General features: G+C 38.6%; 4 protein-coding genes across 5 annotated transcripts in view; 3 read left to right on the top strand and 1 right to left on the bottom strand.

The window, feature by feature from the left end:
* lgr6 (leucine-rich repeat containing G protein-coupled receptor 6) overlaps positions 1-9,615 on the top strand; it is a 33,129-nt gene extending 23,514 nt beyond the window's left edge. Inside the window, exons 7-18 of the mRNA XM_086069357.1 lie at positions 121-189; positions 637-708; positions 809-880; positions 1,231-1,299; positions 3,260-3,331; positions 3,420-3,485; positions 3,568-3,639; positions 4,012-4,083; positions 4,304-4,429; positions 5,678-5,832; positions 6,031-6,111; positions 6,250-9,615. Coding sequence (XP_085925483.1) covers positions 121-189; positions 637-708; positions 809-880; positions 1,231-1,299; positions 3,260-3,331; positions 3,420-3,485; positions 3,568-3,639; positions 4,012-4,083; positions 4,304-4,429; positions 5,678-5,832; positions 6,031-6,111; positions 6,250-7,496 — 2,173 coding nt within the window. The 3' untranslated portion in view covers positions 7,497-9,615. The remainder of the gene's footprint in view (positions 1-120; positions 190-636; positions 709-808; positions 881-1,230; positions 1,300-3,259; positions 3,332-3,419; positions 3,486-3,567; positions 3,640-4,011; positions 4,084-4,303; positions 4,430-5,677; positions 5,833-6,030; positions 6,112-6,249) is intronic.
* Positions 9,305-13,046, bottom strand: ube2t (ubiquitin-conjugating enzyme E2T (putative)). Of its 2 annotated transcripts, none has more exons than XM_086069359.1 (7): positions 12,907-13,046; positions 12,567-12,676; positions 10,595-10,664; positions 10,410-10,515; positions 10,224-10,322; positions 9,833-9,916; positions 9,305-9,554 (listed from the first exon to the last, which is right to left on the bottom strand). In XM_086069359.1, the coding sequence occupies exons 2-7, from the start codon at positions 12,673-12,675 to the stop codon at positions 9,435-9,437; spliced, it is 588 nt and encodes a 195-aa protein (XP_085925485.1). In that variant the 5' UTR covers position 12,676; positions 12,907-13,046; the 3' UTR covers positions 9,305-9,434. The 2 variants fall into 2 exon arrangements, with proteins under 2 accessions (XP_085925485.1, XP_085925486.1); XM_086069360.1 differs by having other exon boundaries at positions 12,898-13,037.
* Positions 12,624-18,301, top strand: etv7 (ETS variant transcription factor 7). The gene is given in 8 exon segments (XM_086069358.1): positions 12,624-13,458; positions 13,644-13,788; positions 14,879-15,043; positions 15,120-15,278; positions 15,980-16,072; positions 17,426-17,568; positions 17,647-17,747; positions 17,840-18,301. Coding segments are annotated over 8 exon segments (1,014 nt in total). The 5' UTR covers positions 12,624-13,440; the 3' UTR covers positions 18,030-18,301.
* A 1,537-nt stretch (positions 18,302-19,838) lies between these two features.
* pnpla1 (patatin-like phospholipase domain containing 1) lies at positions 19,839-24,753 on the top strand. The gene is made up of 9 exons (XM_086069239.1): positions 19,839-20,138; positions 20,225-20,457; positions 20,534-20,599; positions 20,674-20,883; positions 21,070-21,130; positions 21,208-21,459; positions 21,545-21,659; positions 23,920-24,042; positions 24,132-24,753. Exons 1-9 carry the CDS (start codon positions 19,931-19,933, stop codon positions 24,295-24,297), a joined length of 1,434 nt encoding a protein of 477 aa, XP_085925365.1. The 5' UTR covers positions 19,839-19,930; the 3' UTR covers positions 24,298-24,753.
* The last annotated feature ends 2,903 nt before the right edge of the window (positions 24,754-27,656 follow it).

The raw sequence follows: 27,656 nt of genomic DNA, 5'->3' as shown, positions 1-27,656 counted from the left end.
TAGAATATTATACTGTACATGCGTCATTATATATGCAGTTAAGTTTAAACCTCTAGTAAGCCATTAGCCTTCAATGTTTTATTTAACCATGGCAACTTGATGTTTATCTGTCTTTCATAGGGATTTAAATTACAATGAACTCCAGGAGTTCCCTGTGGCCATCAGGACACTGAGTAAGCTTCAAGAACTGTGCGTACACACACACACACGCACACCCCCACGCGCACACACACCCCCACGCATTCACTAAATAACACCTGCCCAACATGACTATCGTGGCTGAGTTATCCCCACTAATCCCGTTAAGTTAATTTAATGTGGCATTCGGATACAATCTCTCTCGCCCTAAGCAGGTGCTGGCTGCACCCCCCACTCACCCGCCTTCCTGCGCACACATAGTATGTCTTTACTCAAATTCAGCAGATGTTCCACAGCACACATATGTGTCACAGATACACACAGCATACGTGTTCATGTTCAAATTTCTTGTATCCAAAAACGTTTTTCAGCTGTGCAACAGCAGGTGCAACATGACTTGCCTCTCACACACAAACACACTGTCAAACCCCCAAGACAAATCAGACCCTTATTAATAGACTGCCTAACTATATATTGCATACTGACGTTAATTTGCAGGGGCTTCCATAACAACAATATTAAAGCAATTCCCGAGAAGGCCTTGGTGGGAAACCCCCAGCTTCAAACCATGTGAGATCTTAAGGCTTTTGCTACATTGAAAACTAAAAAAACATTTTAGTCAACAGCTTGAACAATATGTCAAACCCATTTTAACTATGTGTTTTTGCAGCCATTTTTACGAGAACCCCATCCAGTTTGTGGGAAAATCCGCTTTCCAGTTCTTACCAAAGTTGCACACACTGTAAGTATGCGGTCAGTAGAAAATAATTCCAGTGAGTTCACCCAAACACTATTTAAATCATTGCGCGTCCCAAGCAGCAAGAGCGGACATGTGTAATGGCCCACTGAATGATGTTGTGTTAGCATATTGCTGTGCTGTGTCCTGTTGTGGTAAGAGAGAGTTGTTGTAAGAACATGTTAAATGGTGTGATTTATGATGTCGAGTAAGACAGTCAAAACAGCCCATATTGATGTTGGATGAAAATTTTATGGTTGAAATGAGCTGTTAGATACAGTCTGGTGGACAAACATATGTGTGCATGAGTGAAAGTGAGCACTTTTCGGTCACTACGCTTTTTTTCTCTCCTGCAGTTCACTGAATGGAGCCACCCTAATTCAAAGCTTTCCTGACCTGAAAGGAACAACCAGCCTGGAAGTTTTGTGAGTTTCTCCCTTTAACAGTTACTGCACTCACAATAACACAGCCGTATCACATCTCAATTAAAATGGCACATACATCCAGGTTGAATCATTAATAACAGCACTTCCTGGTTAAGAGGATGACATAGGATAAAACAATGAGATCATTTTTTATTCTGAAGAGGAAGGTACGGTTCCATCCAATGGTTGGTCAGATAGTTAGCTGGTTGTACTACTGTATACGCACTAAAACAGCAGAAGAGACCTTACTATTTTATGGTTAAATTGTGACTCTGGCCAATTGGGGCGGCAGTAGCTCAGTCTGAAAGGATTTGGACTTTGGAATCTGAGGACATGAGTTCAAGTCCTACAGACATAAATGTGAAAATAGCAACTAGATGTTTGAGGGATGCTAAATTTGCTTGTGGGCTACTGTTAAGCCACACGTAAGCAAGCCATTGCCCCCACCACTGGCTCAAATGGTGTTGCAAGGGCCGAAGAACCAAAGAATGAAATGCAAGAGAGAGTTAACCCCCAGATTTGTCAATCGTAGAGGTGCTCTGATCAATTGGCCACCAATCATGATTGGCTGATTTCCATAGAAAAGTACATGATTGGTATACGGGTATGTTGGTCAATGCTTTTCATTGTTGATCACAAAAATAGATCACCCTGTACGTGGACCAACCTCTCCTTCCCCCACACTGCAAAAGCGCATGGTAGCGGCAAACCCAAACAAATGTCTGCCGTGTGGATGTTTCCTGCAAATTAATAAGGCTATTAAAGAACAAATACTTGGCAGAACATGGGCTTTCAATGCTCATTATAGAGAATTAAAAAGAGGCAGCCAGAGTGCCATAAGTCAAACAGCAACACAGCGTACATTGGGATACAAGTGCATGCATGAGCGTGACAGTCAGAAGGCTAAGCAAAAAACCTTTACGATATTTGAACTCATCGGACAAATTGATTAGCCTTTCTTAGTGGTGAAAGACACCGAGTTCTGCCACCTGCTGTCTCACTTGGAGCCCTGCTACCTGGATGCAAATAGTTCAGAAACGTACCTCTGCCAGGACTCCACCAAACAGTGTACTCTCACATGGAAGGTCTTCTTAAAGAAGGTGTCTCATCCTCTAAGTTTGCTCCTTTTTATTAGAAAGATTACTTACCTCTCAACACTAAATATTGTTTCATTTTGCATTCCTCCATGGAAGCAAACAACACATTTACAACCATCTGCTTTTATTTACTACATTTTTGCCTTTTTTCTTATGTTACTGACTAAAACAAGCATCTGAATCATAATTTATTTGTGCATTTCCTTCTCTGTCAATTTCAAATAATTTTCTGTTTTTGAACAAAAGTATGGAAGTATAGAATTTGTTTGTCTGATTCATCGGGTAAGTGGGAAAAAATAACAGATTAACAGATTATTAAGAAATCGTTCGATGTAGCTCTAAAATAAAATTGAAAAATGTACAGCTAATCCATATGATCTGTGCTGGCAGTAATCTGCAAATCTTACTCATAGATGAGATCATTATTGGCAGCATAAAACCCTGATCGGAGCACCCCTAGTCAACATGACGTGGAATGGTCGTCTCCCAAAACAAAGGTTGTGGGTTCAATCCCATGCCATTGTAACCATGTCGAAGTAGCCTTGAGCAAAATACTGAGCCCCCAGTGGCTCCTGATGCTACGTCATCAGTAGGTGAATGAGTAGTCGAATGTAAAGCGCTTTGAGGGCCTTGTAAAGGTGGAAACACACTATATAAATAAAGTACCATTTACCATGACACAAAGTTGGCACCAGGCAAGAATGAAACACGCATAGATAGTGATATTGGCATGAACATGCAGGTTTCAAGGGGAAAAGACTCAAAAAATCAATGGCTGGTTGAGCAAAATTTCCTGTCTGACTACATTAGGCTCATTAGAAAGTGCTGCCACTTGTTTGAGAGGATTGTCTTTCTCACTCTAGGACACTGACTCAGGCGGGTCTCTCGACTCTCCCTCTAGATCTTTGCGAACAGCTGCCTCGCCTCAGAGTGTTGTAAGTATAAATAATGTAAACACAAACAAAGAGAAAAGTCAAATGATGAGCATTATACCCTAAAATCAGTGTTTTTGTGTGGTGTTAGGGAGCTGTCATACAACCAAATCCAGCATCTGCCAAGCTTTTACCACTGCTCTGCATTAGAGGAAATGTGAGTGATCACCACTGCAACCCACAAAATTATATTCACAAAATCAAACTTCACTTAAGATGGCTTGCATTTCTCTCAACAGTGGGCTTCAGCATAACCAAATCACAAGGCTAGAGTCCAGTACCTTCGAGCAGCTCGCCTCTCTAAAAACATTGTAAGTATAAGAAAAACCTTATTTATTTATTGATTGATTTTATGGAGGTTTGATATATCACACATGCTATGTTTAATTTGGAACTGCATAATGCAGGGAAGAACTCCATTAAACTGTTTAACAGTTTAATCTCTACAAGCCTTTCAAATAAAATACATTATTTTACACAACTAAACAAATCGATTATGTTTGACAGGCAGACAACTAGATAAATACTGTAGTCCAATAAGGGAATTTAAGGCTTAAAAGGGTTTCAATGGCAATGGGGATTTTAAACTACGCACTCATGTGCAGCTTTACTGACATCTATTGGCCAGAGACGCACTGTATTCAAAATATAATTCCTGTTTTATTTTGTTTACTTTTTGTCAGAGATTTGAGCTGGAACAAGATAGAGTGGATCCATGAAGATGCCTTTGCCTCTTTGAAATCTTTGGTCAAATTGTAAGTAACACATGAGGATACATGTCAATGTTAATTATGTGTCCTCCTGTTATGCGTGATCCTTGTGTAAGATCTTTGCTATCATGGAATTCCAACACGCGGTTTATAAACACTTCAGAGCCCATAGGGAACACACTGTACATCTTTGTGCACTTAAGAACTTGACCTGGATTGATCAGACATCCAACCATATGTTTCTTGTTTTTTTTACTCATCGCAGGGACCTGACTGAAAACAGGCTTAGCTCAGTGCCATCTACAGGACTGGCGGGTCTCACCCATCTCAAGCTCAGGGGAAACATTGAATTATATGATGCCTTCAACCCTGATCACTTTCCTCGTATGAGGTAATACACATATTTACACACATGCAGTGCAGTCGTTGTGTAACCACTAGGCTAATCCTGACCCTAGAGAATTAAGAAACATTCATTCGCAGCAAGTTAATTTTTCTTGAAATGCCGAAAGGCATGGGAAGGTTTTGCAAGTTAAAACCAATAAGTGAATTTCAAAGAAATAAAAACACATTGGATAAGCATTAAGCAGTATAGAAGATGGACGGATGACCAAAGGTAAAGCCAGCGGCAATTTTAGATTATCCAAACCACAATTCCTAGTAAATGATCATTTTAAAGGCACTTCACATTGACAGCAATGATTTTGATGCAAACATTTATAAGAAAGAACTCTTATCAGATTTTGAAAAATAAGAGAGAAAAAACTATACCTATACTTCATCTCTGTAGCTAGCTTTGTAATATGTACACGAATTATGTGTGTATGTATATATATATGTTATATGTCAGGCCCACACACATCGAGCAAACGAGCTGTCACACTATATGCGGGGTTCTGCAACTACTTAATGGGTTTATAGGTTTTAAGAAATTTGAATCACAGGTGAATTGCATAACAATTTCGCAGATGTATTGAGCAATCAAAAATGCTTAATTAGATTTCTGGGTATGAAGCGACAAGCCGCGGCAAGTACAGGTATATATGCAGTGGACCCCGGGGCTTTTCATGGGGGACAGAACTGACACCCATTCAAATGCTTTGAAGAGAGAGAGAAAGAGAAAAATAATAATCGGGGATATACTACCAATAAGCTTTTTCAATGAAAAACAGGGATTGACTCCACCTGCAAAAAATAAAATTAAAATTATATATTTTTTATATTGAAAAAAAAAAAGTGAATCTGTGGGTGTCAAACCACAAATAACTAAAATACTTGCCTACATGTACAATTTCATGTGTTTCTGTGGCTAAGCATTAAGTGTCGGTCCCCAAAATGCATGAACTTTCACGCACGCACGCACGCACGCACACACACCAGGGGTCAGTTTTTTCATTGCAGCACGTTGGTATATGTGAAAGAGTTAATCACGTGATATGCGGGTGTGAATCAATGATTTTTTTTTTTACGCAATTTTCCGGGTCAGCCATGTTAGGCCATGTCGCTCTGTGTGAGGCAGACCTTGCTTATGGCTATGTAGCAGTCATGAGACTTCATCCCATTTTTTGTAAACTTGTCTTTTTAACTCTAGCATTATTTCTCCTGATTCTGAATCATTTAGCTTTGCTGTCTGTTACAGGGTTATTGAGATGCCATATGCCTACCAGTGCTGTGTGTATGGTTCTTGTGATAGCTACAAGTCAGTCAACCAGTGGGACACTGATCAAAGCAACACTGATGATGACCTTCACAAGAGAACTGTTGCCATTTACCCACATCAAGCGGACACACAATGTAAGTGCATATTAAGCCATCTGAAAATAATTTCAAAAATTTAATAATAAACATTTCACGAAACAGCAGTGCCATTTTTCACTCTGTATACGGTAAATATTTACAGTGTATCGTATGATCAATCTGGTTATGTAAATTTGTACGTATGATTTGGAAATCAGGCTATGGAATTCTAAATGTTGATTCCCATGATTGCAGATGACCCTGACCTGGAGGAATTCCAGCTTGAAATAGAGGAGTCAAAACTTCAGTCCAGTGTCCACTGCACTCCCACACCAGGTCTGAATTTGCATCAATGAAATCATAGTTTGAGAACACAGTTTTATTTCGTTGAACTCTGCTAGGAGACAGTTTAGCTGTGATCGACTGATAGATTTGGTTGTAATACTGATGGATTGGATATTTTTGGTGTCACAGGTCCTTTCCGTCCCTGTGACTCTCTGATGGGAAGCTGGTTGGTTCGTGTTGGCCTATGGACCATCTCCCTGGTGTCACTTCTGGGGAACTCACTACTGCTCCTTTCTCTATTCAGCTCCCTCTGCTCCCTGTCGCCACTAAGATTCACGGTGGCCTGCATGGGTGCCTCGAATCTGCTGACAGGTGTTTGTACAAGTACACTGGCCCTTGTAGACGCTTTAACAATGGGAGACTTTAGCCAACATGGTGCGCCCTGGCAAGGAGGCCCTGGATGTCAGGTGACAGGCTGGGTATGGGTGCTTGCTTCTGAGGCAAGCGTGTTGCTGCTGACGCTGGCAGCTGTGCAATGTGGAGCAAGTGTGACATGTGCCCGCAGCTATGGAAAACCACCCTCACTGAGAAGTGTGCGTATATTTGCACTTTTATGTCTGACTATCTCACTCATCCTAGCTTGTTTTCCTTTGATTGGAATTGGGGAGTACGGATCCTCACCTTTCTGTCTACCGACACCATTACCACCTTCAACCTCTCAGCTACCAACTTCCTTGGCCTTTCCCTTAGTGCTGATTATGATGAACACCCTGTGCCTACTCATAGTAACATGTTCATACATCCGACTATACTGGGAATTACTTAGAGGGGAATGTGAGGGCCTGTGGGACTGTGCTATGATCAAACATGTTGCCTGGCTAATATTCACAAATGGCCTCCTATATGTGCCAGTAGCTTTCTTCTCCATCTGCTCACTCCTGGGACTCTTATCTCTCGGCGAGGAGGTGCTCAAATCAATCATTTTGCTTCTTCAGCCTCTACCTGCTTGCCTGAATCCCCTACTCTTCCTCCTTTTCACACGACACCACTCCCAGTATTTTTTCTGGTATCGCCCAAAAGCGCCTCTTCAGCTTCGCCGTGAAAGCACCATAGACTCATTGGTTTCTGTGGAGACAGAGAAGAGCTCCTGCTCTGAAACATCTACACAGTTGTCTCTCGCTGATGACGACAACCTGTACAGTAGAAGGGCTTCTTCTGTCCACTCTCAACTGGACCCAGTTCTATTGTCCCAGTGCTCATCTACTTCCTCAGTTCCTCTAATCTCTTGCCAGACACCCATTGTCAGAGGTAAAGAACGACTTAGAAAACAAGGAAGCTTTGACAACAAAGGATGTCCTAAGACTTTGCATCAAGATATTCACAACTGCCCGATGCATCGCTCAACCATGACCGACTCTGTTGCTCCAAATCCATAAAGGACCAAGCTAACTGCCTGAAAAGCTGGGCCTCATGTAGAGTGGCAGGAAAACCAGTCCTGGGCCCAAGTCAACAAAGAACTTACTAAAACCACATGGAAGAGATTAGTACTCTTGAGAAGCAACGAGTGGTAGAGTGTCTCCAAAAAGGGAAAGTGCAACAAGAAGTTCCCGCTACAATAAGAAATTAAAATACCATTATGCAAATACAAAGGACAATTGTAGCACCTATCCAGTGGACTGTATCAGTCTCAGACGTTCTTATCTTCAAAAAAGATCCAGTAAAAGCTGGAATACATCCATTAAAGTTAGGACACCTTGGAGAACTTGCAGCAATGTGGACTTTAAATATATCAAGAAGAGAGTTATATGTTATAAATGTTATGTCGAAATGTGACTGATCACAGGCATGCAGGTTCAAAGTTACACATTTGGCTGGTTATAATTAACTGTATTTGTGTCTATTCCTACTTTGAATTTATTTGACAATGAAGGGATTAATTATCAAGCATTGTCAGGACTAACCAGAGTAAGATAACAAATTTAAATGTGTGTAACAAATTATTATAAATGTAATTAATTTTGTTATATCTTAAACATCAAATAGCAACTCCACAAAATGTGGGGAAAAAATAATGTCTGATTGAGATTTTGTGATTTATCTGGATACTTAAGGGTAGACCAACAATGTGTACAGTATATGAAATGTAACTACCTCCAAACTAGCATGGTATTGACTAGAGATGCACAGATACCAGTATTGGGTGATGTTGGGGACGGTGCAACACATCATTGGGTGTAATAGTCACCCTCCTGCCGTGAATGGCACCATCAGTAGGGTCAAACTAACCTGTCTCACGACTGTCTAAACCCAGCTCACGTTTCCAATTAGTGGCAACCCACCTCCGCCCAACAGGCTACCTGATTGAACCCACTAGTAACACATCTACGGTATATAATCTGACATTAATCCAATCAAGTCTAAGTGCAAATGGACCTATACCGTAAAACTGAATGGATCACTAACTCAGTGGTTCCTTTGATTATCACTCTGCCATTACTTGGATAACCTTGGCAATTCTAGAGCCAACACATAACACCCGTCATAAAATAATAATAATAAATTTAAAAACATAATCCTTCCTTTTTTTAAACAGAGTACAGCATAAAGACAGAGGAGAAATTGTGTAATGAACACATCACTTTAGTTGTCTTGCCAGTTTTGAGAACTGAACTGCATTGTGTTACGCTAGAAGTGAAACGTGCGGCAGCCGCAAGAGTCAGACAAACTTTAGAAAAACATGCAGTTGGATGTTAGAGTTGCTTTTAAAATGGTTGTATTTGAGTGAAACATGCCGGGTCAAGAAAAGTTTATGTTTCTATTTCTAACCATTTGATGAAAACATGTTCACAATTGCAAGACAATGGCATTAACATCTACTGTATGTACAAGTCGTGCTCAAATAATTAGGCTATTTTTTGTACTTGGTCTAGAAAAAAAAAAGTGTGGTATTGGTGCATCCCTAGTATTGACTTACTAAAGCTTTTAAATGTTTCTCTTTTCCTATGATAAAACACCAAATATATTATTCTGTATTTTAAGATATAAAACCATAGTATGTTTCAAACAAAACATTTGTATTTTAAAATATAAATTTATAGTTTGTTTCAAACTAAACATTTGTTGCTGAGTTGCTATGTAGGTTGTACATACTATTGTATACAAGTGAAAAGCATATGTCTGAATAAAGTGATCCTTATATTGTGTACAGCAATCACTTTTTACTATTTAAAACATATCACCACAGTGAAATATACTCTTTATTAAAACACAAGCAGACATATAATAAATATGTATATACATCTTAAATGAACAATTGAATAATTAAAACCACGCAAATAAACTGAAAAGTGTGTCACACAAGCATGTGGGTGAAACTATACAGCTCTTCTCTTTGACAGCTCGTACCGCTCCTGCTCTGCACCAGAAGACACTCTTTTGCGTGATGGTGCATTCTGATTTGGCACATTGTCTGTGTGGCTGCTCTCGAAGATCCCCTAACACCGACAGATGTACGCTAATTTGTAATATGATCACCAACTAAATGTTCAAAGTGTAATGTAAACGTCTAATAAATGTATAAAGTTACTAAACAGTTGCTCAAGAGATGTCTTGTGTTACCGTCATTAATAGTAGTTGTAGCAATATTAACAGGTGCTCATTATTGCATAAACACGGTGATCCTTCCCTACTTCTTATGAGAAGTGGCTTGGGAAATTTTTTTGATTTAGCATTAAACAAATCAAATTTAACTCAACTGAATTAACAACCTTACCATCATCTTCTGAACAGCATGTTCCTCTGTCCATTTCTTGGCCTTCTGTGTAAACAGCTGTTTGTTGTATCTGAACTCTGATGCCTGCATTCCAACAACACATGTAAAGCTGTGCTACACTGTGCACTTGTTCCATTACACAACTCTAAAGTGTCACATGTGCTCTATAATGCAAGGCTACAAAATATATATATATATATATTTTTTTTTAATCTTGAGAATCATAAGGTTGTCAGAGACTGAGTGATACCACTTTAAACGAAGAGACAATTAAACTGCGTATTTGAAAGTATAACTAAAGATAACAGACCAAAAATTATATGTCAACAAAAAATGTAAATAGCAGCAGAATTATTGTTATTGAAACTACACTGCATTAAACACAACTCACTATATCAGCCATAAGAGGGTCATCTGGATTTGGTTCAGCCATCAAAAGTTGGATGGAGGTAAGAAGCGTGGAAAGGTTTAAGGAGGGCCTCCAGGCTCCCTGATGAAACAGACAAGAAATATCGCAATCCACCTAAACAAGAACACGAACACACAACAGATTTTTTTTTGTCCAGTTTGTTATAACCTTTGGGGGGAGTTTAAGAGCCTCATAACAGATACGCCCTGCAGTGTCAATGTTTGGGTGGTAGATGGGAGTCAAGAATCGCATTTTGGGGGGCTCAAACGGGTACCTACAAAAGAAAGTTGGCCATTATTTATGTCTCAATTGGGTGACAGTGATTTGAAATGTTTAAATCTCACAAATGTTACCTCTCTGGGATTTTGATCTCCAGGGAAAAGACTCCACCTTCATAAGGAGTTCCCGAACCACCTACTATCTCTGTAAACAACAGAAAAGTGGAAAAGGCAAGCACATTAAACCTGAGGGATAAAAAGGACCCAATTGATGTTAAATGTTTGAAAATATGGCTGAAATCTAGTGGTGTGCCAAAAGATGCATGCTGGAGCCTAATAGATAATGCACTTTATATTTGGAGACAAATCTCAAGGTGCACAGTACAGTGCAGGCAACAGTGAAAGTACAAATGCAAATCAATCAAATAAACAAAAAAAAGAACAAATAAATAAACAAACAACAGATAAAACGCGATAAAATCAGCCAGAAAAAGCTTTTTGAAGACGTAAGGTTTTCAGTCCTTTTATTAAAAGCATCCACCGTCTGTGGAGCCCTGAGGTGGTGAGGGAGGGTGTCTCGAAGGCCCTGTCGCTCATGGTCTTGAGCTGAGTGTTCGGCGGTCGCAGATGGTGCAATTGGCCGGACCAGGTTCTGGCTAAGGTATGTGAGTTGAGCAGATTGATGAGGTAGGTGGGAGCTAAACCATGCAGACAGTGATGAAGAAGGATTTGGAATATGATGCGGAGGTGAATGGCGAGCCAGTGCAGACTGCAATGGATGGGGGTGATGTGCTCGTTTTTACGCACTCTCATCAGGACCCAAGTAGCGCTGTTTTGGACATATTGGAGCCTTTGCAGACTCTTGCCAAGGATCCTGATGAGTGGTATGTAATTGTAGTCCAACCTGGAGGAGTCAAAGGCATGGACGAGCCTCTCTACGGCAGGGCACGGGAGAGATACTCGGAGTTTGGCGATATTAGGGAGGTCAAAGAAAGAAGTTTTGCAAATATGGCTGATATAATTGTCAATGGGGGTCAAACCTGACTCCCAAATTAGTCCGAGAAGGGGAGAGGAAAAGTTATGGCCAGAAAAAGAAACAGAGGGAGATGAGGAATAGCGATATGAATGGCTTGATTGGCTTCCCTTTAGAAGCTGGTTAGCTGTAAAAAGTTTTCACTCATCCAAGCAGGTTTTTAATTTTTACTTCCCCTCTTGGAAATATTCCTTTTTTTAATTAGGATACATTGTGTAAATATTTTTTAAATTATATATATTGGTCCCATTTTTTTCTATATCACAAAATCTTGGCATTTGAACAGGTCTGTGTAAACTTTTTATGTTTACTTTACATAGCACTTTTCGCAATGGACTCTTAAAGTGCTTTACATAGTTAAAATACAGAATCACAAACATTACACTGTTCATACAAGAAAAATAGGCAAAACAATCCAATCTTGCTGGAATACCTGCCAAAACAAATGCACTTTTAACTGTGCTTTGCTGAACCTATTTTTTCAGTCATTGCTAAAATAAAAACGAATTTATTCTTATTGAGACTGACTTTGTTACTACTTTAGTTTTGTGTGCCTTTTAATGTTTTATTATTTTATCGTTTGCATTATTTTTTAATGTTGCCTATTTTGTGCTATTTTCTTGTATTTGTGTACATCACTTTGGCCGACTGTTGTTTATAGTGCTTTATAAATAAAGTTAGATTGGATATTCCATCATTTGGGGGCAACTAACTGCACATCTCTAACACTTTTAGTTTGTCATCTTGTCTGATGAGGGACAAATAGGTCAGCAGACCACGGTGACCTAACAGGACAATATATCCAGCAAGTGAGGTTACAATGTTGTGCTGAAACCTAAAATGAATATGGAGCCAGTGCAAGGATGCCAGAACCGGAATTATGTCGATGGTTCGGTTTAGACTGGCGCAGAATTTTCACGTGTAATTGTGACGTAACTAACGGCAAAAAAAGAAAGAAAAAGAAGCTAGGTGGCGAGTTGCCGGTCAAGGCAAAATATCCAATAATATTGATTGGTGAACTTGAAACAAGTGCACCCTTTGTAAAAGTATTACATTTATTAATTAAGTACTTACGGGCCTGCAAGTCGTCAATGCGTTCTTCTATCTGCCAACATGTGATCCCGGGAGGTGGTTCGGTTGTCAACATGACAAGTTCTCTCTTCAAACGGGAGGCTCTCTGCATTCTGTTAAACAAATTGAATGTCAATTAACTTTAAATGTGTATCTTGTGTACGTGTTCTTGGGTGTATAGACTACTACGCTGTATTTTCATCGACATTCGTAGTTACTCACAAGCTGCAAAAACTAGGTAGTTAGGTTTTGTTTGCTAATGAGTGAGCGAAGTCTAACAAATATGTCGTTGCGCCAACGATAACCAGGTTGATGATGGAAAAAAAGTACACACGCAGCTTACTCGATGCGACAATATATTCACGCGTATTTCCCCTCTTGTCCGCTTTTGTCGCTTTTTGATCATCAGCAGCGCTGCTTCGTTTATGTTTCCCTCTCAAAACGTCATCAGCTGCACTTCTTCGGTTTAATAATGGGGTAAATGTTAACCCGGATTGTGAACATAAGCGCCATCTACTGTCTAAAGCCGAACGTACTCTCTTTAAGGTCGTGGGAAAAAAACTGTTTACCTGGAGACTGCACTTCTTCTTGTATTCATTCAACTTACCGTTAATATTCACCATTAAAAAAAAACATTCGTCTGTTTTTTGTAGTGTTGTGTAAAAATACGCTGAGACGAATGGATTGTTTCGTCCAATCAGGATGTTCTGCGCACATGCAGTTGACTCAAGGATTGTCTTTCTTTCGTTTTTCATTTCCCGGAAGAGTTGAACACGAAAATAGTAGTGCTACTGTTCTCGGAAAAACAAATTAGTTGTGTCCAGTTGTGTACTTGTTCGCTTATTTCTTTCTTTGGGGGCAGCCGCAAACGGACAACATGTCACTGTTGGTGAAGGTGAGTACGTTTTTTCAGGGGACACTCGTTGGGAATGTGTTGGTTTGAAGAGGTTACCTGTCACAGTTTTTGCATTTATGGACAGATATTATTATTATTATTATTATTATTATTATTATTATTATTATTATTATTATTATTATTATTATTATTATTATATTTAAATATGGAATGTTTTGTTTTAGGAGGAACAAAGAAAAATAAGTTCACCCACTTTAATGCATGCAACAAAAATCAGTGGGCATCACTCCCCAGTCTCACCAGACAAGATTCCAAACATCAGCCTTCCTCCTACACAGGATGACCTGTGGCATCTTCCCGGACAGCTACGTAAGTCCAGTTATTTAACTTACATGGCATATTCCAGGATTGGTAGAACATTTTCTGTCCTTCCAAGTTCAAGACCCTCATAATGCATAAACAAAATACACAAACAGTAAAAGTGTACTGAGACAAAATGCAACTGTAGATGTAATAAAAGTTATTCCTAAATACAATTTCAAATACCATATACCTCCTGAGCATCATCTAAAATGTTTTTTCCTTCTTCTTCTTCTCTTTTGTCCTTCTTTCTTGATGACAAACTTACATATCAACTATAACATTTAAAATACATTTTAAATAAATTATATTGTTGGTATGATTTTGTTGATATATGTCTTCCTTGTAATTTTTAAAACATTTTGTTTTAGCAGCACACTTATTTTAAATAGTAGCCTGTGCTTAAGTTGTGTCTCTTAACATACATACAACCCTGCTAGTAAGATCTTATTATAGCCAAACAAGAAAAAAAAAGTGAGCTAGCTACATTACGTAGTTAACCCGTTCAAGGTTTCAAATTTCAGCCATAATGGTATGGGCCACTCAAATCAATGCATCCGTTTTAGTTATTTTGTAAGAAAAAGAAAAGCCAATATAATGTCAAAGTGTTTTCTAACCAAAATTCATTTTTGAAGAGTTAGCAGCATAGCAGCTAACAACTGCTAGCATGCATTTAGAAAAACTCTGAACATTAGCAGTGATTTGCAGTGATTTGATTTTCTGTAATTAAAATAATACTATATTATAGAATCATATTCAAAATAAATCAAATGTTTTTTATTCAGTATTATTATTATTTTTTTTTTAAAGGCCTATATGTTTTTCAAATTTCTATGTCAGGCTGTGGCAAATATAGCAAAATACAGGATACAAAATTAAATATTCCCTTAAAAGTGAACCATTGACATGGACAAATTAAATCATATGATGGCTTCTTACTTGTTTTACTTCACAACAGAAAATGTAAAAAAATAAATGGTCAATTTTTCAAAAAGCCAAATGCATAAATTGTCCTCCAATTCTGGATTGGCCCAGACGCAACAAGTCAGGGCACTTTTTTTTATTTTTATTGACTCTTATGTGCATCTTCTCCCAACAGGAATAAATCCATCTTTTTGGGATAAGGATGATGTTTCCCTCTGGCTTCACTGGGCTCACAAGGAGTACTCACTACGGCGACCCGAGAAGGGACGCTTTGAAATGAATGGCCGAGCCCTGTGCCTTCTCACTAAGGAGGACTTCAAACACCGCTGCCCAAGCTCAGGTATTGCTGAAGATAGATCTTCTGCACGCATGTCTGACTTCTTTTACACCAGCATATTTACCACGTTTGTCTGCAGGTGATGTTCTGTATGAGATCCTGTAGTATGTGATAAAGCAACGGAGGAGTGTTGTATGTGCACCCCCAAATAGATCTCCCATCCAAAGAACAGTCAGGCCCCAGATGGCTGTACCAAAAACTAAAGAGTCCCTGAAGCCCTCCTCAGACAACACGCAAGGTCAGACATGCATTGTGTGTTGCCTTCAAATACACGCTAATGTGGCTATGATCAGTTGCATTAAAATGTACTGCATGGCTTGATTTAAAAAAATAAGCTGCCCCCAGAGATCACTTGAAAGAAAGGTTTGTTCAATACTTCCTGTGCAAACATAGAACAAACAATCAGATTTTTCTTTAATGGTTTGATGTTGTGCACTTCTCATAAAACTTCAACTCTACATAATACTGTAGCTGTTTGATCACTAACATGACAAGAACAACTGTCAAACTGTCACATACAGGCCCCTCTAAATTGTGTGCTGTTCTGAATTTATAACTCACCATAAACCTGTGTGAAAGTAAATCAGTCTACACTCTACACATTCACTATCAATTCCCAGTAAAAAAAAAAAACGAAGGTGGTTGGTTTCCACTGTAGGAGGAGGGATACATGCCAGCATGGTTGCAAAACCAGTAATGTTGCAACTTCTAGCCACAAATGGCTTTATAGTTAATAGCACTGCACACATTCACTAAAAAAAACAACAACATTCGATTGTTCTAAAGACTTTTGCTTTCAGTTTTACTCTCCACAGCTGCTCAGATTTCCAATGCGCTTAAAGGTTTTACTGTTTTAATTTCAGCAACGGTTGTGACATATTTGTGACTTTTGCCCCTCTTCTGCCTGCTTCTCTGTTTCTTTCTCTCCACAAAAACAAGATGAAACTGTAACACTCAAAGAGGAACCTCTCAATTTGACATGCAGAGAGAAATCTCAACGACAAATGCACAGACCTGATGGTCGCTTGCCAGGTAAGGCAACGTTTCCTCTTAATAAAACACGCTTCAAATATTCAAACTCAAATAAAAAGTTGTGTGCGAACGCCGAAGTGACTCCAACTTTATAGATTGTCAACATGTTATTCTACTTTCACTTCATGTAGATCTGATAACATCCAAAGGAATATACTACAGTGATTCTCAAAGTGTGGTACGCATACCACCGCGGGGCTCCCCTTGGTGGTATGCGAAATAATCATTGAATACAAAAAAAATACAGCAATTGGGAAGCACTGCCCTAAAAGCAACCCGCCACGTCTGATTTGTGATTGGCTGGGGAAGTCAAGGGGCGAGGACAGAGGAGCAGACAGAGAGTGTGCTTGTGTATGTTCTAATTCACCAGGTGATGTTATGCTCAAGGCATTGAATCGGTCGTAACTGGACTGGTTCTGGTTTCATCCAAGAAACCTTCATCAAGTCATGCAAACAAGGCTTGGCTAGGACTGCGCCATAACCGAGTATCACTGTATATATAGAATAAAACCCCTGCTACACTTTATTTACTTAATTAATTAATTTATTTTATTTATTTATTTATTTATTTTTAACAAGTAGGTCTACTATGCTACTTTATTTTAATTTTGGTCATCAGGGTGGCGTGGTGACTTGGAGCGCTTAATATATTTTGGGGTGGTACTGAGTGTAATAAGTTTGCTACTACAGAAAATGAAAATATATTGATACAGATGAATGACAATCAATCAATCAAGACACGGAACACACATACGGTCTGACAAATCATAATAACCTACTTATAAATTAGGCTAGAACGCCGTTGGATCCACATGCAGTACACCAAAAAATAGCGCCGCTGATCTGGGTTTGTCAGTTTCAGTTTGTCATGCTATTTACATAATGTTGTAAGTTGTAAGTTGCTTACGATATGGTGATAAAAGTGTTGCCAACCATCTAACCTGTTACACAACCATTTAGCAGCACAGTTGTTTTGGTAAACACAGTGCTACCTTGGCTTCCGACGTTTTTTTAAAATGTTTTCTTTTTCCTCCTTTTTCATGGAAAACCCATATTAAATGTAATATCCGTATTTTTTATATGCTATTGTTGTGGCAGACTGTAGTTGCTTATCGAGTGTTCATATTATGTATTTGTGTGTTTGACTTCATACTTCTTTTTAAATGGCTGTGTTATCTTTTATGTTACTCAGCTAACAGGCTAGTAATGTTCTTAGTGTTATTTTTAGTCTTGACATTTGACTTTTGACAATTTGGCACCGTTTCATATTTATTTGAGGAATGTCTCTGTATTGATGATACTTGCATCTGTTGCATTGACTTTTTTTTATTTAATTTTATTTAATTGGAGCAGAGTGCAGGCGACTGTGGGAGTACGTCTATAAGATGCTGTGTGATGACCAATATCAAGAATACATTCGATGGGAAGACCGTGACAGCCGGGTGTTCAGGGTTGTGGATCCCAACGGGCTTGCACGTCTGTGGGGACACCAAAAGGTGAGCAACAAGTTGTGCGCTTTTCAAATTTGAAAAGTTGCACCCTGCCACACTAACTATGACTCATGTCCTCTATAGAACCGAGACAATATGACCTATGAGAAAATGTCTCGAGCTCTAAGGCACTATTACAAACTCAACATCATCAAAAAGGAGCGAGGACACAAATTCCTCTTCAGGTCATTTTTTCCTTCCATTTGTCACTCTTTGTCATCTTTCCTCTTATTCGGCTCACATCGTTAACTATCATGTTATTTTTGTCTCTCCTTAGGTTTCTGAAAACACCAAAAGATATTGGGAAAGAGCTGCATGACTCCCTTGAGTCTCCGGTACACTCTCCCCTTCAGGACAGGAACTTTCCAGATAGCAGTCCTTCATCTGAATTGAGCGAGGATCGTTTTGAGGTTTCACCTTATCGTACTTCTCCAGAATGCTCTCCAACTGCCCCCCTGGTGAGATAAAAGAAGTGCTGTGTAACACAAGTCAAGTACTGTAATCTTTTATTCCCCCTGGGAATCAATACTTTAATTACAGCAAACGCTATTTTGGATAAAAATAATACAGTAATTCTGTAAATTTTTGAAGAGTCATGTGTTAAAATTCTCTTGCATGTATGGGCAGGAAATTGTAATATGTTGTGGATGAGAAGTATGTAGAATGTTTGTTGTGGTATACATATGCAGTACATTATAACTCCTGTCCATCAATAATACTAACTTTAATCACTGTTGTTTAAATAAATATTCAAATTTGAACCGGATCAAAAGTGTGTATAATTGTTTTTATTTTGTTATGACTCTCAAGCTTATCATGATGGCTAAGTCATTTTGCTATTATTATTATTATTATTATTGTTGGTACCTCATGATAGTTTTAAAGGAATACAATAATGTATCTACTTGCACGTGCATTGCAGAAACAGCAAGTGAAATTAGGCTTTGCAGAAAAATCCAACCAGTCTCCACCATCTTAAAGGGGACACCTAGCCATAACAATACAGTAAATACAGTCAACATACTGAGGTTTACAATTATTTTCTACTGTATTGTATTTCAAATTTCATATGTATGTGTTGATGAAAAAGCAAAAAAAGTTGAGAGTATATTATGTGGAGCCTCAAAACCTTGTTTCCCGATAAGACCACACTAGAGGCTGTAGTTTTTCAATTGCAGAGAGTTGATTAATATGCATGAAAGTCAGTCACCTGGTGCACAGGAGTAGCTTTTTTTCATGATTGTTGTCCAGTTCAGTCACTTTCTGCTGTGCAGAATTCCTATTCTTTATTTATTTTAATTCTACTGCTCTACTTTTTTGTCCGAGATGTACGCCCATAATACTTCAACATGTTTTTAAAAAATCATGCCAACCGAGCTACTATTTTTCTTAATCCAAATACTTACAGTTTCCCCACAATATACATATTTTTTTCATAAAAAAATAGTATTTATTTTCAATGGACAGACGTTCAATCACTCAACATCATTTCCTGTTTTTTGATAAGACAGTGGCTCAATTAGTAAAGGGGATTGTTGAATGATCAAAGGGTAAACTGTTTAAGTCCCAGCAGAGAATGAATACCTAAATAAGTTCATAAAACTAATTATCACATCACACTATTTCAATATCATTCCATTTTATTCAATATCATTTCACATCATTTCATGTCTTTCAGCAGATTACCCGTGGCTCAGTACACAAGAAGTCGAGATTCACAGCCTGATTCCAGTCCAAGTCATTCCATTATTTTATGATTTAAAAATAAATAAATAAATATATATATATATTTTAGTATCATTCTTAAGCATTCCACATGCTCTCTTTTTTTCTTTTCTTCCATTTAACATTTCAGCACTGAGACGCTATTTGTCCAGAATTCGCAAATATCCTGTTACAGTAATTTGTAGCTATAATTAAAACAGTAGTCAAGATTTGTGTAATATGTGCAACTACTGCTAGAACACGAGGCACATTAACAGTTTCTGTTGATTAGTCACGCATCCAAGGTGTCATCTGCTTTGGCAGAGCAATAAAAAAAGTTTTGTACACTTGATGATTTACATGCATCCTTTGACTTAAATTCAGACTTTTCCTCTAATGTTTTCACACGGAAAGTAGTTTTGTTGAAATGAATCAACCAGGAGCAGATAGACAGTAAGGGTGTTGTATGCTCGTAAGTATCACATGTGCCTGACTAACATGCTATGGCTAATTGAGACCTTTTTAAAAGGCGCCATTATGAAACCTTCTTTTACTTTTCACTGGATAAAAGCCCTGAGTGAGATACAATTTTTTCTTCCAGCCACTCCAAGACCACTAATCAACACCGAAATAGATATTAAGTTTTTAAACTTATAGCCTTAAAATGGTTCTTGAGGAATCCAGCGTGAGTTTTCGTGAGGCACCTTCATCCATTTCTTTCTCTGGATCCGGCTTTTTGGCCACCTACCAGCTCGGGGTTGCCCAGTGCTTTCGACATAACGCACCATGGCTACTGCGCAAGGCACCGTGCATTCTCGGTGCGTCAGCGGGGTCTTTGGTAGCTGCTGCTGTTGTCTGTGAAATAAACCCGAGTAAGTGGTTCTGTTTTTTCTTATGAATGTGCTTTATATGGTTAGAAATGATTGTATCATTAATTTTTTCTTAATCTCATGCCCAGTTACGATGAGAAATGAGATGCTTCACTTCGCCAAAGCGATGAATGCCTTTACACTTGGACCATTTAACCCTTCGGTTGATATTCTACACTGGTTAAAATATGTCCTACATAAATATCTTCCCCCTGATGCGCATCTCCTTGCAAATGGACGTCTCGCCGTGGCTGCAACCCGTCTGGAGGATGGCAAGTACACTGTTATAACAGAGTACCAGTCCAAAGAAGATGTCATACAGGTGAGGTGTACTACAGTTTATCCTTATATGTTGATTCTTAGTAATTAACATATTTCATTCCAATTCTCAACCACAGACTCTGCTTTGTAGCTGCTTTGTTCCGGGATATGCCGGCATGCAGCTTCCCTCCCTCAAAGGAGAAGTAAGTATTTTAAAGCACTTAGAAAAACGGGTCAAGTGTTTCCTGTAATGTGTCAATGTTGTCCTATGTTACAGTACTACATGGATGGAGGTTTCAGTCAGATACAGCCGGTTATGGCGCTACCAAGCCGTACTCTAACAGTGTCTCCATTCTCTGGAGAGACAGACATCTGTCCCCAAGACGAAGCCTGTATGTTGGACATGGTGGTGACTGGACTAACCTTGAAGGGCAATTTGACCAATGCCCTAAGGTTCTGGCATGCACTCTACCCCATCAAGACAGAGGTGAGTGTTTTCGTGTCTCAATGGATTGCTGAATAACTGAATTATTCTTTTCTGTGCTCCAAGCAGAATGGTGGCTGCCAGTGTGAATAATTAACACGATGGTTTCCTTGACTTTGAAACTCATGATTCAACTCTCGGCTGTAGTCAAATTACAATACAACAACAAATGATCTGTTCTTTATTCAGATCGTGGAGCAAGCCTACCACAGTGGCTACAAAGATGCCTTTCATTTTCTTCTGAACAATGGTCGGTCAACTACATTGTGAAGGAAAGCGCACACAAACGGAAGCTTTTCTTTTACTGTCTTTTTTCCTTGTATGCAGAGCTCGTCCCAAGCATGAAAATGATCACAACTCCCCAAGAACTAAACAGCTCTAGCTACTGTCGCACTAAACCACCGACATTCCCAGAGACAACTCTTGAGGAAGAAGAGTATGATAAAATGGAGACAAATGTGATGTCATTTTTCCAAGGCAGCCAAAGCATGCAGATGAACACCTCTGCAGAACTTCAGTCTACAACTGGGAAATTGACACTTGCAGAACTTCCTCTCCCTTTTGACACATTTCAGAATGGTGTGCATTGCGCTCATACCTTTACACTTACCTGAACTACATTCAAGAAGAACACTTCAGTCAAATGTGAGTATTTGTGTTGCAGTTCTGATGGGCAATCTGACGATGTATGGGAGCATGCTAGGACATTCTGGATTCTTGATCTACTTGGTGCTACGTATGACGCTGTTGTTGCAGACTCTAGTTGAGACCAAGGAAATGTAAGAATCTGACCATCACTTTTGCTATTACTATTAAGTTTACACAGCCACTGGATTTGTGAGAATATTAAAAAAATGAATCAAATTGAAATTAGATAAACACATAGTTGTGTCCTGCGATTGGCTGGCAACCAGTTCAGGGTGTACCCCGCCTACTGCCCGAAGCCAGCTGGGATAGGCTCCAGTGCCCCCCGTGACCCTTGTGTGGACAAGTGGTTAAGAAAATGGATGGATGGATTAACATAGTTGTGTTTGTAAGTTTACATATGTAAACCTATGAGCACTACTGCTCATGTACAAAAGCTAAATGTCACTTAATGACACAAAAATTATATGAATCGTCTACAAAATTGACATGCTCATCTATACACATGTCCGCTTCAGAATATGAAACTAAAACAATTACCATAACATTTTGGATTCTATGGACATATAAGTCTTTTCTCACCATACAGTTGTACTCATAAGTTTCATAATGCAGTAGTTGTTAACCTGCGTTCAATCGAACCCCAAGGGTTCAGTGAGTCAGTGTCAGGGGTTCGGCGGAGGTCGAAGACAAACACCCAACTCATATGATTCATGATGATTCGACTTGTGACTGTTGTGATGGTACGTCGTGTGATTTATTTATTTTTGTAATCCCTTTAAACTAACTACATCGAGCAAAAAAACGAAAGAAAGTGGTCCGGCGAATATGTGCAATATGAATTCACGTGTATAAGCCGAAACGTAACTATAACACTAAACATAAACATGATCTTAACTCAAACTAATGTTAAGTAGTATTATTTGTATTTTTGAGTATATTTCGCTGTTTTAACTAAGACGGCTGTTGGTGTTTTCGTCACCATCTGAACAGGTGACATGGTCCCCATTTAAACACCAAAGTTGTAGCAGCGCCACCGAATGGCGAATGCAACAAAGTGTAATTGCAGCACATCGTGTTATACACTTCACGTTGGTTTGTCTGAACAATTAAATAAGGTGGATGGAATCTGATTTATGTTGTGATGGAAATATTAAATAAAAGCGCTAGCCTCGGCAGTTGAGGTGGGTGCTGAAGAAGTACTGTACATCATTCTGTACTCTGCAGGCAGCTCCTTCCAGTTCACAACAACTGTTTTTTGTTATTGAACATCTTTGTAGAACGGTGTCATTAACAGGCACAGCACCTTTCCATTTTAAATTCCGCTCTTGCAAATTCAAGCATAAAACTTATGGCTTGAATGCAAGTACTTGAAAACTAATCAACTCAAAATTAAGTACTCCTATCTTTTTATTTATGTGTAAACAAATGAATAACGCGTCCCATGCAATTTAAAACAAGTTTGAGGATAACACCCAGTGGCGATATAGTGTAATAATACACAAACAATTTGAAATGTTTTGAGAAAATGAACCGACCGACCCCCCCCCCCCCCCCCCCCGATAGAACATGAGAATTGCAAACTGAGCACACAACATAACATGGAACCGTGCATTCCAACAAAACAAAGGGAAAACAAAACAAAACATAAAAGAGGTCTAATCAGACAATGAATTCTTTAAATGATCAAATACCACGAGGCTTGCTTCTTTTCTTTTTTTTAACCCTCCTCAATGTCTTTTCAAAACTTTAGGTTTCCTTAAAACAAAAAACAAAAAAAAAAAAACAAAGGTCGACATTTAAATCACGTCGGGCTTTGTTCAGAGGCAACGCATTTCCGATGAAGTTGTGTTGATGATGTTGTTTACATTCAAATGTTCTTCGTGTTTTGTATACCATTTTGTTCAAATTAACTAAATAGTTAGTTTATTTGTTAATTTGTTTAAAAAAAAAAGTTGCTTAAAAAATGCTCAAAGTCACGCGTTTCTGGTGGAGCTCCACTCGCCCAACGTCTGCAGCTTGACCCTTATGAGATTTGCTGCCCAAGTATGTAAACTTACAAGCACAACTGGAAGTGGCTCAGTCAGATAAGATCATAACTTGTTTGGGATTGGTTGTTCATCATGCTTCTCTTTCCAAACACTCACATATTGTGACATCAAGAAAAGAGACAAGGTTGTGAATAGAATTTCATGAAAAGTATGACATCAATGTAACCCTCAAATGAATTCATACCCGAGGGCAGATGTGTGAATGCTATCTTGAGTTTGTTCTTGTACCTTGTGGTGCGTTAACCACAAAATGTCTTTTGCATGTATCAACAACGTCTTTCAGCATTGACGCAACTTGATCCGCTTTAATTAACCACCGATTTGCCCATGTTTTCCCACACAGAGTGGAGTTGCTGTCTCAGAAGACTCCAGAATGGGCTTTCTGGACTTGGTGTTGCTTCAGACAGTATTCAATCTTCTTTTTTGATATACTGTTCTGTACCTTCATGAAGAACCTAAATGACAGGTTTGACTCATTATTGATTGAATGATTACAAAGGACAGCCGTTATTGTTTATGCTTTTCAAATGATGTCCACTCTGGTCTACCATACAGGGTGTTTCCCATCATGCTGAAGCTGCAGTTGTCGAAAGAAGCTCAAAAGGAGGTTCCGCTAAAGCACAGTTTCCCTCCACGTCACAAGGAGTTGCCTCGTCCTGCTCCCTTTGAAAGTGTCAGGTTTGGAAGTTCTAGGTCCATACCTCCTTTACGAGGGTTGTAAAATGACAGAATTAAATCGCTTTTTTAACAAAGCACAGGCAGAAAGTATATTCAAAAATCCGTGCTTAAATTGTCACATGTATAAAGTGTAAACGCAGGTCTTCTAGGTGTGCATATTCTCACTGAGCATCTGAAAGGTTGAGTTTATTTTTTTTGTGAAGGAAGGCTTCATTTAACCAAATTGTGTGGACAATGTTTTTATTCCATTGTACTTTGCGGTATTAAATGTCCAACATTTTATCTGCACATACTCGCCAAAAGCCTTCCTCCATTGTAGCCAATCACTTCTTATCACTGTACCATCGAGATTATAAAACTAAATCATCTCAGTCTATTTGTATTTTTAAAAACTGTATGAAGGCATAATTACAGGAAAAATATCATTTTTTTGTTAATTAGGGCAGATATAGATATCGTTGTACTTCCTTCTGTCTTCTTTCTCAAGCCATCATCATTATGTGAATATGACTGAATGTACTCAATAAAGTATTTTTCATGCTTTGAATGATGAAAGTTTGCATAACAAATATGCATCCATATAATTCATAATTCAGCACCAACCTGATGAGTACAAGCATCGGAACACGCAAACTTTCTTTCAGAAAGGCATTCGTAAGTTTATGGTGTAATATTCTATTGAACTTCTAGCTTAGGTTTAAAACTTTCCAATGTGAAAACAGAACATCTTTGCTCCCTGCTTGAGCGCCCCTTTACAATGAAGGATGCCTCAGTTGTTTCAATTCAGTAGGATAGCTGTGTCTAGATAAATAAGATTTCAACGATCGACGTGCGCTGTTATGTCGCTGGATTGTTCATTGCCTGGGGCAATTTCTCATGCAACGATATGGATGCAACGTGCATTGAACGACGACATATCGGCTCTAAAGCTGAATCGCTTTCTCCTTATGAAGACTTGGTATCCCCTCCGGAGGCAGCTCCGACACGAAAGCGCTTCCTTAGGGCGGGGGTCACATGACTACAGCTGGCTTCGGGCAGTGGGCGGGGTACACCCTGAACTGGTTGCCAGCCAATCCAGGGCACAGAGAGACAAACAACGATCCGCACTCACAGTCACACCTCGGAACTATTTAGAGTGTTCAATTAACCTGACATGCGTGTCTTTGAAATGTGGGAGGACGAATATAGTGGCAATGCTCTACAACACACTGTTTGATATGTGTTCCCGTGTCACACAGATGGCCTATTACCTGCTGCTACATCCTCTTACATAATGAGTGCGAATGGATGATACGGATAACACACACATCTGCTGCTCTTCCATGCAAGCCATTGATCCAGCCAGTCAGCCGGAAAGCAGCTGCTTTTGCAAAAGCAGACCAGAGAGAGAGAGAGAGAGAGTATCTTTACTTCTCAACCATATAGGTATGCACAAAACGTTAAGGAAAAAAAATTACAAATTATAAATAACAGCTACGTTTAACCTCCCTTTGTATATCCCGCCAACTTCTGTTGCAAATGATTGGTCTGGCGATACAGAATCATAACAATTTACTAGGTTTTGGTGACACAGTGATGATCAGAAAGTCGATGCCTGATTTCTCCCAACCTCGTTTGAAACCCCAACTCTGGTTTAAAGCCTTACTTTAAAAGCCAATTGTTTAAAATACTGCTTTAAAACCCAAACTCTCCTTTGAAATATTATTTTGAAACCCTACCGCTGGCTTAAAAAAATCTACTTTAAAATCCTAACCCTTCTTTGAAATCCTAGCCCTAGTTTAAAACCTTACTTCAAAACCCTCAGACTCTTTTGAAATCCTAACTAGTTGTAAACCCTATTTTTTTAAACCTTAATCAAATTCTGAAACTGTACTTCAAAACCCGAAACCGTATCGTAAACTATACTTTGGAACCCTAACCCTCGTTTAAAACCCTTCTTTGAAACCCCAATCCAAGGTTAAAACCCTACCCCTAGTTTAAAACTTCTTACCCGCTTTTCAAATCCTGAAATTACACATTATGACCAGTGCAATCCATCATCCATAGAAACAGATTGTTATCCTACATTTGTTGGGTACATTCTCTAGTTCCCCCCCGACAAAAAAATTCTGGCTAACATTTGTTAGATACTGTATATAATAGGTGGTGTAGGTATAATTTACCCTTTATTTTATAATTCATTTACTGCCTAAAATAATCAAGGACATTTTAGATGATTTCATGAGTTATGCAGTATTTACCACACTACAAAATAAAAAACAATTCAGTGTGGCAAGGGTTTCGCAAGTGCTAATAACAGCCACCAACTGAACTCTATTCATTAAACACAGATAAGAATAACATAGCCTCTAAAAGGATTATCTCAGAGATAAGGAACCATATTTGTTGAGATTAACTGACCGGTAATTAAATAAAAATGATCTAATTATAGTGATAATGTGATGCTAGGGGTAAGATTTAATAAGTTTGACTTCTTCCTACTCCTTTTCGGACTAGCGGGTTACGTTTTCACTTGGAATATAATATGGATTTTTGTTTTGTTTACGACAATGATTTATATTTTTTGTTCTGTTTGTTTTTAATGACTGTATGTTCGAAATGAACTTCAACTTCAAAATTTAAAATAGACTCTACACTTCGACTAATATAAGGCAGAAAACCATTCAAGACTTGTAATTAAGAAAGAAAATAACAGTGTTTCATTGCCATGAATTCACTTTTTTTTTATGCATGTGTAATTTTATAAACACACACAATTAGTAACATGATAGAGCAGAAACATTTTAAGAACTAAATAATAGCGGGGCAGTAGCTATGTTGCTCTGTCAATATTGTGATGATACTGAATAAAAGGATAAATTATTATTTATTTTTTTTACAATAAAAAGCCTTGCAATATACTATACTACAATAACGTGGGCCTATAATGAATGTTAAGGCAGTCACATTAAAATCAGATGGTTCATTCAGGATTTTAAATATTTCCCCTTTTTCAGTCTTATTATTGCACTTGTCGCCGACTTCACCGAAAACGATATTTCTGCTCTCATACATGCAAGCTTGTGTTTGTGTATACTTGATTTATCCTCTGATTACACTTGAGAGGGAGGGTGAATGCATTAAAGCCATGTTATGCGCTTGATGATGTGTAAAGCCTTACTTATGCCATTAGCTCACGTCGTCGTCTATGGCAGGAGAGGAGATGTGCAATACTGTGCATCAAAGTGCTTGCTTGCATTTGAGGATTTGACTGGCTATCTTGGTGAGCGCCTAATTTTAACATGACAGTAAATGTTGATGGAATATACCTTTAGTTTAAATTGTTTCATCAATTTAAAGTTTACATTTGATTTTGGTTACATTCATTGTAAACTATGTGACCTAATTACTCAGTGTTCCATT

The sequence above is a fragment of the Leptonotus elevatus genome, chromosome 2 (assembly GCF_054856555.1).
Source record: "Leptonotus elevatus isolate MCC_2025b chromosome 2, RoL_Lele_1.0, whole genome shotgun sequence".
Classification (NCBI taxonomy): domain Eukaryota; kingdom Metazoa; phylum Chordata; class Actinopteri; order Syngnathiformes; family Syngnathidae; genus Leptonotus; species Leptonotus elevatus.
Note: the sequence above shows the minus strand (reverse complement) of the source record. Positions and strands in the feature narration are given on the sequence as shown.